The sequence below is a fragment of the Microchirus variegatus genome (genome assembly GCF_963457635.1).
Source record: "Microchirus variegatus genome assembly, chromosome: 19".
Taxonomy (NCBI): Eukaryota; Metazoa; Chordata; class Actinopteri; order Pleuronectiformes; family Soleidae; genus Microchirus; species Microchirus variegatus.
Window position 1 is genome coordinate 17984547 of NC_139820.1, and position 12851 is coordinate 17997397.

General features: G+C 42.9%; 1 protein-coding gene across 2 annotated transcripts; it reads left to right on the forward strand.

Annotated features, from left to right (window-relative positions):
- Positions 1-894: 894 nt before the first annotated feature.
- rnf103 (ring finger protein 103) lies at positions 895-10448 on the forward strand. Of its 2 annotated transcripts, XM_083906155.1 has the most exons (8): positions 1351-1488; positions 2364-2413; positions 2496-2644; positions 3642-3757; positions 5368-5790; positions 7564-7696; positions 7940-8026; positions 8596-10448. In XM_083906155.1, the coding sequence occupies exons 3-8, from the start codon at positions 2591-2593 to the stop codon at positions 9523-9525; spliced, it is 1743 nt and encodes a 580-aa protein (XP_083762281.1). In that variant the 5' UTR covers positions 1351-1488; positions 2364-2413; positions 2496-2590; the 3' UTR covers positions 9526-10448. The 2 variants fall into 2 exon arrangements, with proteins under 2 accessions (XP_083762280.1, XP_083762281.1); XM_083906154.1 differs by lacking the exon at positions 2364-2413 and having other exon boundaries at positions 895-1488.
- Positions 10449-12851: the final 2403 nt, after the last annotated feature.

Consider the following 12851-nt stretch of genomic DNA (forward strand, 5'->3'; position numbering starts at 1 on the left):
CATTTCATTAAAAACAGCCCTAAGGCTCCGAGTGTCGGGGGCCCCCTATCGGCTTGGGGCCCCAAGCAGTTGCCTGCCTTGCCTGTTCACAAGCTGCGCCTCTGCATATTAGTGATACTAATTATTTTTATAATAATACTCACCTTTTGCGATGTGTGCCACCTTTAACAGTATAAGCACTAGAAGATAAAGATAATACATATTTTTATCATAGAACAACAATGTATGGTTACTGTATAATACATGTACATGTATGTATAAATTATTCATTTATTTGTTGTTCTCCATGATAGACAATTTTCTCTCACATCTTTAATTCAGAGAATAAAAGGGATACTCTTAGATTTTCTTTTGTTGCTGAGCTCAATTTTCCTTAAATTATCAGTTTAAAGCAGAAGATTGACTGGTTGAAATTGACTCTAAACTTTATCGCTCCATAATTAACTGTGATGCTCATTGTCATGTTTGTGTGTAATTATCATGTTCCTGTATGTAAATGAGCTGTGAGTGTTTACAACTGTTACCATTGTACTTGAGGCACTAAAGTATGTGTCACATTGATACCAGTTCTGTCACTAATAATAAACACAGATCAGTCTGTAACATGAATAAAAATAGCATGATGGTTTTGTTACAAACCTACAGAAGCATACCATATTTACCTAAATAAATAAATACACAAATAAATAGCTTGTATTTTTGTGCACCCTAATTAGTATATTATATAAAAGTGTCAACTTTATGTGTTCTTCAATATAGAACATTATAATACCATCTACCGCCAGAGGGCAGCAGACAGCGGTCCTGACGTCACGTAGAGGGAGAGACTTCCTTTGAAGCTTGTTTACATGTGTGAGGTGGAGCCGGATGTGACGTGGCTGCCTGTGTGTACAGCAGCAGCTGATCGGAGCAGGTCAGACTTGGCTCGGCATCCCTGTTGTTTTTGCGACAGTGAGAGGAAGAGCCGCTGTCCACCTGCCGCTCACCTAACGCGGGACACTTTTCCCGTGCAGCTGACACCGAACTTCTACGAGACCCGTGTGTCACGACCGATACACCAACAGGCCTAACTACCATGCTAAGCTAAGTGGCTAGCTGTCACCGTCAGCAGAATACATGAGCGCAGAAAGATGGTGCGGGTTGGACCGCAGCACCATGACCGTGTGACACGGTCAGAGAGAGAGAGCGGTGTATAAAGCCACACAGGCCCGGCTCGTCCCGGCTCCTCTGCCCCGCATCAGCGCTCCTCAGTCCTCTGGAAGATGTGGCTCAAGCTGTTCTTCTTGCTGCTCTACTTCGTGGTGCTTTTCATGCTGGCCAGAATCTTCGAGGCGGTGGTCTGGTACGAGACCGGCGTGTTCGCGACCCAGCTGGTAGATCCGGTCACTCTGAGCTATGAGAGGCTGAAGACCATCCTGGAGTGTCGGGGCCTGGGCTACTCTGGCCTGCCGGAGAAGAAGGACGTGAGTGAGCTGGTGGAGAAATCAGGTAACAGTGACTCATCCCCATCATCTCTTCCATCACCCATGGTCAGGTTCACACCTGAGGCTTAGGGAGGAGAATAAACACGATCACCACCTATTACATTAAAAAACATTCACAATAAGTTGGCTGTTTATATGAGTGAACTCGTCCCCATACAATCCTTGTCATTCATTTTTGTTTTTGAAATGTTAGCAAATCCTTAAAACATTTTGCAAAGGCCGTAACATTTTGCAATAATTTTTGGTCAGGTCAGTAATGTTTTTGTAACATTGGCAACATAAGTTAAAGGTGCATTATGTAATAAATCTAAAGCAACTGACCATAAAATCCTCCTAATATTTCAAAGAGACTCAGGAATAATGTTCATATAACAAACTGAACTCCCCAACAACAGTGCAGCCAAAATATTTGCATGAAAAAAATATATTTGCAGACCACAAATTATTTTTATGTTTTTAAATCATGTTTTGGCATGTGGCGCCCCCTACCGCCATCTACCAATCATTGCAGTCATTAGAGTCTCAGCTGCCGAGCAACCACGGGCTGCCAGTTACGTCTGAGCTACAATGGCGGAGAAAACAAAACCGAAAGGACCTTGGTATTTTTAATTTGAATGTAGTAACCGTTTTTGGCCACATTTTTACATATGGCGCCTTTAATGAGTTTCCCTCTGTGTCTGTATGCTTTACATAAGTATATCAAATACAAGTATTCACAAAACTAGTACAAGGAACTGCATTTATTGTTGAAACAGTCTTTCCTAATTGTACTGTATATTGTGCATGTTGATCATTGATTGATTGATTCATGTTATGTTATGTTAGTTCTGTCGTGCAGCCCTAATCAGGATGCACAATAATAATGTATAAATACTTCAGATTTTCCATGAGATCGACTGAAAGGTTGAAGAAAGTGCCGACATACTGAGGTCAGATCAAGGGTCAGAACAGCTGTTTGCATTTGTTTGACACGTTTCAGTGAAATAAACCTTTAGCTCTTCTTGCTGACAGGAGAGCTGACGCACGGCGAGCTGTACTCGGCCATCAAGAAGGAGAAGGAGCGGACAGAGGCTGGAGACTCTGGCAGCACACATTTCAGTGGAGAGATGCACTTCTATGAACTAGTGGAAGACACTAAAGACGGGATCTGGCTGGTTCAGGTGAATGAAACCTGAGACATGATAGTGCAAACATGTATGTGATGAACGAAATATCCATTAGTGCTGTGGCTCTTTAATCAATCATTGTTTGTTTTTTTTGCATAATAAAAACACTAAAAATGGAGTAATTGGAATAGAAAAAAAAATACAATAAAATAAGAATCAGTAAAATTACAAAATGTCCTTTTAAAAATAGAGGGAAGTACCACTGTTTACTTAAAAGTTTAAAACTCCCAGGTCAGTAACTGAGCACAGATCATGGGGTAACCTATTCCAGAGCTTTGGAGCAGCAGGAACAGCCACCCCACTGTTTATATATTAACCTGGAAACATCCAGTAGCTGTTGATCAGATGAGCACAATACCCACAATGTTAAAATCTCTGCCAAATAAAGCAGAGATCGTAGATCATAGATCGATGATCTTATAGAAATAGTCTCTGAGTCGTAAGACAGAACTAAATCAGTAAAACACCCCTTTAACGCAGGTGTAAGCAGACCATCACATTGTCATTGCAGTGTGTCACATGTGGAAATCCATACTGATTTGTCATTATTGAACTCCTTTGAGTCATTGTTTGTTTGTTTGCTTTTGTGAGAGCATGACAAGACGAGTGTGTAGCAACTCCAGCCCACTTGGTGGCAGTAGCGCGCCTAAAACACTTGCTGGGACGAAGCACACAGTGATGCAACTCTACGATAAAGAAAGATGACTCATTTCAGACTGCAGCCTCTCAAATCCCTGGCACTCAAACACACACAGTTTGATTGTATTACCTTTTTGTCAGAATCCTGCAGATGTACTGATTATTAGTAAGAAGGCTTTGTCACTACCTTGCTGCCATGGTAAAACAGATCACCCTGTGAGTTCCTTTTTATCTGCTGGAGTCACATATGTTTATGATTAAATGAGGCTTGCAGAAAGTATAACGTTCCCTGCATGCTACAGGTTTGTCTTGTGTTACCAGTTTTTGACGCTGTCTGCGTTTGTGCCTGCAGGTCATCGCCCAGGACCGGGAGGCCCTGCTCAGTAAGTCCAGCTGGGAGAAGATGGTGCAGAAGGTGTCTCAGTTTGGGATCAGAACTGGAACATTCAACTGCTCAAATGACTACAGGTGGGCAACAGCACACTATTTCTCCCTCTGAAGCACTGTGCATTTATAGAGGCTTTCTGATATCACTATAATGGCCAATATGTGTGATACAAATATCAAATCCTTATGAGAATGAAATATAATGGGATATTTGTCAAATTAGCTGTTTTGACAGGTCATAGTAAAAAATGGCTATAGTAATGATGGCGTTCTCTGTAGCTACCTCAGTTTCAGTGCATATGCTGGCTCAATCCTGTTAACTAGCCTGAGACGTGGAAGCTCCCTCTCAGTGAAGACATGGCTGCCAGCAAGGACACAAGCTAAAACAGATTGTAGCCACACAACTAAAGGGTCACTCTGTAAAATAGACAGATCTGTCACTTAATCTTGCTCTTAGACACCCTTTTTTTTTTACTGGAAATGGGACTTGTTAACCCACCTGCCCTCTCCTGACTCCCGCACCAAAGTTCATTGGGAAAATCAGCATTTTAACTGCTGGTTTGCTGCTGCCTCGTTCAGTAAGTTTGTGTCACACACATAGGTAAATCAAAATGAAAGGATTTCACATACCAGTTAGAACATGACACATTTAAACTCACATATGGAGGCAACAGTGCATCAACAACTCCCATTTGCCATGGTAAAATCTCTATTTTACCATGACACACTGTGTAGTATTTATGGGTTTATATGACCCAAAATCCACTTTTTTATACATATTATGTGCTCCTGCATTGTCTACTCACTGTATAATAGTTTTTGTTTCATTTTCGTAGTGTTTCAAAAAGGCATGTAAAATAACATGGTCGCGGGCCGCTGTTGCATTGCCACTGTTAGCAGCGAGACGCCATGTTTCTACGGGAGCCTGTATAGACAAACCCGAGAGAACAAATCAAGCGTCGCTTTACTTGTAGCGGAAGTCCCACCTCCACTCTCTCTGCTTCATCTGCTACGGCCGCGGTAGCTCACCCTCTCCCTCGCCGGCTTCTGCCAGCTTTACCGCGGCCACGAAGAGCTGTCCCTCGTCCTCGTCCTCTCCCCCTCCCTCTCGTTGTCTGAATAAATACTAGAACCTCACCTGCCGACACGGAGAAAGATGACGAGGACGTCATTTGACCGGCTGAGGATACCGTAGTGCTCAGGGAATGGAGGGGGTGAGCAGAGGAGCAGTTCGTTGTTGTAAATTTCAGCCTCTCCTCTAGATGTCACTATAAACTACTTACTTCACCTTTAAGGGACTTTGGTGCGAGCTATGCCAAACTTCAGTTTTCAGTCGTTAAAGGATGTCTAACGGTGAGATAACACTCCTATATTTTTGAGTTTTTAAGGGTTTATCTTTTCCATTCAATGGAATAAAAGGCCACTCCACTAAAACTTCTGTGGGCTAGGTATCAGACTTGCTCTGTATCTCCCAATATTGAAAATGTGTTTAAATTTCTTCTCATCAGCATCAGTGAACCAATAAGCATGCAGCATGCTGTTTGACCCAAATGAGAGCAGAAAGTTGCTCTGTGTTTGTGTAAGAAGATGGCTGCAACAGCTAAAAGCCCTCATCATACAGTACTTGTCCATTTCCTCATCCATAATGTGTGTGTGATGCTGACATTGTCGTGCTGCGTTCTGTCCTCCAGGTCATGTATCAAGCGTGGCTGGCAGCGCTCCACACTCATCATGTCTGTTCCTCAGACGTCGGCGTCCAAGGGCAAAGTCATGCTCAAAGAATACAACGGCCGTCGCATTACAATCGAACACATCTTCCGCTGGATGACCTCGCACGTGGCTCATCGAATCAAAACCCTGCATCGCTCTGAGCAGCTGGTGGAGGAGTGGCGCTCGGATCCCGCCCACCCAGTCAAGATGTTTCTGTTCGCCCACCTCTCCCAGCCGCCTGCCTTCTTCTCCTCTCTGTCCATCAAGTTCACCGGCAGGATCGACTTCATCTTCGTGGACATAAGTCACTGGGACAACCACAGCAGCCTGTCGGAGATCGGCGTGACACACAGTCCTGCTTACATCCTGAAGATGCCCGAGGGCATCTATCGCTATGGCAACAGGTGATGGTTGAACATGAAATCATATTAACGCTCTTATTATTAATTGACAATACTGACTCAGCATTTCCCTACTATTGTTTTCCTGTTTTTTTTTTATCTTGCACCTTTTGTTTGGTTTCTTTCTATCTTTTAAATTTTTTCAGGTGATTTCAATCATTCATACATAAACAATTTCTCTTTTTAGATTTTTATACCTTTTTTTTCTCCCAAAGGAAATGAATTGAAAGTGCAGATTACAGGCAGACGAGGTCAAAGGCAACAGCATAAGAACTCTCTCAGCTTTCTTCTCTTTCAATGGCCAAATGAGCTCTATAAATCAACCTTTGACCTTTGACACAGAGTAAAATAGATTGCTGTAACTCAGCTGCACATGTTTGACTCTTCGCCAAACATCATACAGTAGGTTAAATTAGGACACCACCCTTAAGGGTGTCGGTGTGTAATGGCTGTGGCATAGTAGTCAGGTAGCGCCCCCTCGAGAGTTTCTATAGTGTTTGAAGATAATGACGACAAAGTCCAATAAACAAAATAAATAGTTTTATATTTGCCTTTCACAACACAAAAAACCTGAATACACTGCTTTTGGAGCGGTTGCATTGCGTCTCCGATCGGAGCTGATGCGAATCCATTCGTGTCGAAGTTCAACGTGGATACGCAGCACTAGTCAACGGATTACTCAGCACGAGCGGGAGAGGAAGTAGGAAAATAAAACATCCGGTTTGCTTTTCAAAATACGAGATCCCGTGTTGACACCACGTCCAATTTTACTAACTACACAGAAAGAATCCTTGCAAGCCCAGCATTTTCCTGTTTATTCAGCCGGTAGAAATACTGCTCTGTTTTGTTTATTTATATTGTTTTTATTTACAGTCTTTATCCATGTGAGAAGTACCGCAAGAAAACCTAGTGTTGTGACTCTAATTGTCTAGACACATGGAAGTGGGCCGACGTGAGACGCAAAAGCAGTGTAAATTGGTGGAGTGCGGCGAGTCCTTTCTGTAACCACTGTATTTACCCAGCAACAAGAAATACTATTTTCTGATTGGCTGATAGGTTGCTAATTCAAGACAGCTGTATGAATGAACTACGCAGAGCAATCTGCCTTTGCGTCATCGACTCATAGATTACTAATTTATGTGCGGTGACTTTTATCCCTTTATCACAGCGTGAGAAAAGTCATGTGTGAGCGTGTGAACCTATTGAAATTTGTGAGCTCTGACGTATAGTTTTTAAATTCCTTCGCTGTGAAATATGACATTGCAGTTAATGAAAGGAGAGTGATATCACCTGACTTTTAATTTAATTTTTAATGACTATTAATCGCAGAGGGTGGAGTCGAGTGTCAGGGCTGAGGAAAAGTCAAAGGGAAGGTTTACAAGACAGTAATTAGACCTGTTGTGATGTATGGCCTGGAGACAGTAGGTGGGAGGTACACTGGAGGTGGCAGAGCTGAAGATGCTGGGGTTTTCATTGGGAGTAACCAGGATTAGAAATGAACATATTCCAGGGACAGTAAGAGAAAAGTAATTAGTCAAGGTTGAGGTAGTGAGGGAAAGTGAATCTGTTGGACAAAAATGGAGCTGCAAAGAAGAAGAAGACTATGCTGTTGTGTGCTAAGAAATCATCATGAAATCAAAGTAAAGTGTTTTGCAGGATTTGGAAGTTGTTATTTATTTATTGGGGAAATGCCCACGTTCTCGTCACCTCTGTGTCCCGTTTTCCCTCTCTCTTCCGCTCATCCTCTCCTCTTTTCACCTCTCCACCTCTCTGTAGTACGGGGGAGTTTTTATCCCTGGCTGCCATGGACACTTTCCTACGTTCAGTCCAGCCGGAGGTCAATGACCTGTTTGTGCTCAGCCTGGTCCTCATCAACCTTCTGGCCTGGATGGATCTCTTCATTACACAGGTCACCAGCTGTTTTTTTTTACCATTGTTCTCACAAAATAGGGGACTGACTGCAGTACACTATCTACATCTGCAGCTGTAATGAAGCTGACTACTTGCTTCTTGCTGCATGCTCTGCTTGACTGCAGGAGCCCTGACTCTGGATGTTAAACTTGTACACACCTGTATCTGTGTATTGATCTATAATTAGCTCTGCGTTTATTTTAAACATGTAGCTGAATATGTTTTTTTTTGTCCTTGGCAGGGTGCTACAGTGAAACGATTTGTAGTTCTGATTCGAACGCTTGGAACCTACAACTCCATACTGCTGGTGTCTTGGCTTCCTGTTCTGGTAGGTTCTTACAACCTCCCACAACTGTGGACAGACATGTTTCAATTAATATCTGGTATTCATTTTTATAAAAACCAAATCACAGTATACAAACCAAAAGTTAATACAGTGAAGAGAAAGAAAAAACAGAAGAAACCCAAACCCAATGAGAGAAGAGAAATCGGTGAAGGAAAGGTTAGGAACAGTTGTACTGTGGACATTAATAATAAAGATATTTATAGATGTATTTATGTTATTAAATATAAGAGACATTAATCATTGTCCCTGTAATCCTTGAGACATACAGTACCTGCACTATGAGGAGAGAGAGCTCGATGGTGTGATCAACTGTCGACGTTTTTTAACAGATATGAATGAATTGCAGTAGTGCAGTCTTGAATTTGTAAATGCATGGTCTAGATTTCAGAGGTTTTTAAGCATCTTTCCAAGACGAGATGCTCAAGAGAGGGTCACAATTAATTGCAATGCTGCACAACTGAAATGTTTCAACCACATTTAATCTATATTAGTATAATGATTAAGAATTGGGGATTAAATAGGTCTGTGTCAACTTGTCTGCCTCTAACCAGGCTCTGCTGCAGCTGTCGTACCTGGACTCCCTCTATGGTTACAGTCTGAAGCTGCTCCGTTACGCTGACACCACCACACTGGCCAGCCTGGTGAGATCTGACTGGACCTTCTACTCATCCCACCCCGCTCTCTTCCTGTCCACCTACTTAGCTCACGGCCTGCTGGTTGACTACTTTGAGAAGAAACGCCGCTGTGGGGTCAGGAGCCCAGAGGACAGCACCACCAACCTGGAGTGGCTGGCCAGTCTGTGGGACTGGTATGCTTCCTATCTGTTCCATCCAATCGCATCACTGCAGCAGCTCCCATCAGACCAGTCAGACTGGGAGGACGATCCCAACCTTTTGTTTGAGCGCTTGGCGTTCCCCGATCTCTGGCTTCGTCCACTAGTGAACGTGGACTACATTAAAGCCCTGCCAACATGGAGGTTCAGATCTGTGGGTCAACATCTGCATGAAGAAACAGAAAGTTCACAGTCGGACTCTGAGAATTCTCCTCGCACACGTCACAGCACACCTCCAAACGAGAGAAGAGGGCAAAAGAGGTCAGAGTATAGTCAGGACAAGAGTATCCAGCTGTGTGTGTACGGTGACAGTGACATGGACCCTGGCAGCAGCAGCAGCATCCATGATGAAGCAGAGGACACCAGCCTCACACCTGAGGCTGCCTCGAACCAGCAGTGCTGTGATTGGTCGGTGTGGCCGTGCGGCGTGTTGCAGTGCTCGGAGTGTGTGGTGTGTTTGGAGAACTTTGTGAGCGAGGAGCTGCTGATGGGCCTGCCGTGTGGCCACGCCTTCCACCAGCAGTGCATTGTGGTGTGGCTGGCAGCGGGTAGACACTGCTGCCCTGTGTGTCGCTGGCCCAGCTATAAGAAGAAACAGCAGCAGAGAAGTGCAGAAAACATCTCTGCTGAAAACACAGTGCAGGACTGATGGACAGGACTGATGGAGCCTCCTCTCACTGTGCCTGTCATCGTCACAGCTTTGTGCTCAGTCAGCTTGGCACTTTTGGAGGCTTGAAGGAATGTGAGTGCAAGGGATAAGGGCTGCTGTACCATCACTTGGCTTCTTTCCATTCCAGCTGAAGAAGGCAACGTGCTGCCCGGGGTTTCTGTTGAGACAGGATACAGATTTTTTTGCACACAAACACAAAGGTGTAGTCACCAGTCATTTTGTCATGCAATAAAGAAACCTTTCCTCTCTGTGTGTTTGCAGGATTATGACAGTCAGTACTTTTTCATGCACAATTAAGTTGCGATATGTTTGTAGCTCGACTACGCCATTTAATTTGTCCACTGTCCACTGTCCCAGGATGCTAGCACTAGCAGGAAAGGGGTTTACACTAAGTGGCGATATGACCCCTTTCAGCATTTTAGTATCAGACTAGTCCCAGTTGACCTATTAAATCACAGATGACAACAACCTTAGCTAGAATCTATTTGTTTAGAGCATTAATTTGGTCTTCTCATCAGTCCAAATATCGCTTATCGCTGTTGTCTTCTTAAGTGCACAAACTTCTTCTGTTATTTCTGAGTTAAAACCCAGGGCTTGGGACTGTAGAGTCCAGTTTGTCCAACTGAACGTAAACAAACGCAGAAGTAATTTGACTCCCAATCACATTATCTGGGTGTGTTGGTCTGACTGAAATTCGATCCAGCACACTTTCAGTCAGACTAACGTATTTTTCAAAGTCCGGTTTAAGTCGGACTAACATAATAATTTGTTTGCTTTTTTTCCTAATGTCTTGTAAATGTACTGACTGACTGTTGAGTCTGTTCTCCCCAGAAAACCAATCACACTACAGGCAGAACATGAAGCTACCTAACAAGCAAACACACACACTAATGTAATTAAAATAAAAACTCTATGATGTATGTTTGCTTTGCATTTTTATTAGAATTATTTAATGCCATGTAAAAGTTTCTGTATTGAGCTGTTGAGCTCCAGCCTGTATTATTTATTTTGACAGCTCCACCACTGTCATTAGTTCCTCCTTAAATTCTGCCATCCCAAAGATTGTCTCTGCTGTTGAAATGCAACCTGAGCTGTCATTCATCCTTCAGAAGCCAAACACGTGCACCTGTTGAGGGGCTGTGCACAAAGAAAAAAGTGTAGAAGAAGAAGCCAACAGTGTTTTTTTGTTGTTTTTTTAATCCAAGGCGCTTGAAGGTCATGCTCTTGTCAAAGCAACCAACACCTGGGAGCTGCAGAGATGAGCCAAGTAGCTGCAGCCTCCCTGAATGAATTAACACAGTAGAAAAAGAGGGAAATGGGGCTGGTAGAGCGGCTTGTTCTTCAACTGGAAGGTTGTTGGTTAGATTCCCAGCTCCACTTGTCTACATATGTTGCTCCTGACGGCAGTTTATTTATATTATTTTATACTTTTATATACCAAGTTTTCGCTAACACCCAGAAAAACAGGTGTGTCGCAACTGATCATCTCGGATGCGCGTTGTGATCGCGTGTGAATGTCAAATTCACAAAACCAAATATCTTTCATATGTAGCCTGCAGGGTCTGTCCAAAAAAACACAGGTCTCACTCATCACGTTAATCATGGCGCTGTTCGGTTCAGCTAAGTCAGGACAGTGTGGCGCAGAGCCAGCATGCACCCTGAAAGTGTACGAGGTAAACTAACCGATTGATTGTTCTTGTCGCCTTTAAAAAACAGACTCGTGATGATGAATTGTTAATATATATTCTGTATACACTGGGTATGGAACAAAGCTGAGTCTGCACATGCAGGAGGACAAAGCTGTGCTGCATTCACGACGCTTAAGTTGGCCCCACATTCGCCTCCGGTTCTCTTTAAGTTTCCGTTCCACCTTAAAAAGTGCAAGTTTCAGCCACTGGGTGGCGAGCTGTTCTGCAGAGCAGTGCTGATCACACAGCTGTTGATATGGGGGTGTTTTTTGTTTTTTTTTGGTTAAAAAAACTTGCCAGCACATACAGGTGCATATACATACAATAGATAAAAATATGCTGGTGCATACTTGTATTTATTAAACAACACAAAAATTAAACACTTTAGAAGAACAACATTCAATAATATTTAGTCATTTTAATATTTAATCATTACTAATATTGATATGTTTTTAGTTCTGTGAGGGGGAGATTGTTGATATAAATTGTTATAATGTTATTGATATAACACTGTGGAAATTTGGAGAAAATCCATTTCAAAAATCAACATTTTGATGTTTTTGTTGCAACAATTGCTGACTTTGCAGTGCCACCTAATAGACAAATATTATCTGATTATTTATTGCCTTCTCACCTTTCCAGTGATGCCCCATATGTCCATATTTACTGTAGAATTTTGGAGAAAATCCATTTAAAATATTAACATTTTGACGTTTTTATTGCAACATTTGCTGAGTTTGCAGTGTCACCTAATGGCCAAATAAGGTTTCCCGTTGAATGTTTCACCTGATTCACATACTACAGCTTCTCACCTTTCCAGTGATGCTCCATATAGCCACATTTACTGTGGAATTTTGGAGAAAATCCACTTCAAAAATCATCATTTTGATACTTTTATTGCAACAATTGCTGACTTTGCACTGCCACCTAATGGACAAATAAGGTGTCCCGTTGAATGTCTCACCTGATTCACATACTACACCTTCTCACCTTTCCAGTGATGCCCCATATGTCCACATTTACTGTGGAATTTTGGAGAAAATCCACTTCAAAAATCATCATTTTGGTGAGAAGCTGTAGTATGTGAATCAGGTGAGACCTTCAACGGGAAACCTGTGATGCGGCCCAGCCTCACCCAGACTCTAACTCATGCAGCCCCCAGGCAAATTGAGTTTGAGACCCCTGATCTATATGTAATATCACGTGTGTCCACCGGGGGGCAGGTTTAACAGTTGAACAGCCGTGAATTAATTCATCTACACGTAATATCACGTTTGTCCACCGGAGGGCAGCTTTAACATCTGAGCAGCCGTGAATCAATTCATCTACACGTAATATCACGTGTGTCCACCGGGGGGCAGGTTTAACAGTTGAACAGCCGTGAATTAATTCATCTACACGTAATATCACGTGTGTCCACCGGGGGGCAGGTTTAACAGTTGAACAGCCGTGAATTAATTCATCTACACGTAATATCACGTTTGTCCACCGGAGGGCAGCTTTAACATCTGAGCAGCCGTGAATCAATTCATCTACACGTAATATCACGTGTGTCCACCGGGGGGCAGGTTTAACAGTTGAACAGCCGTGAATTAATTCATCTACACGTAATATCAC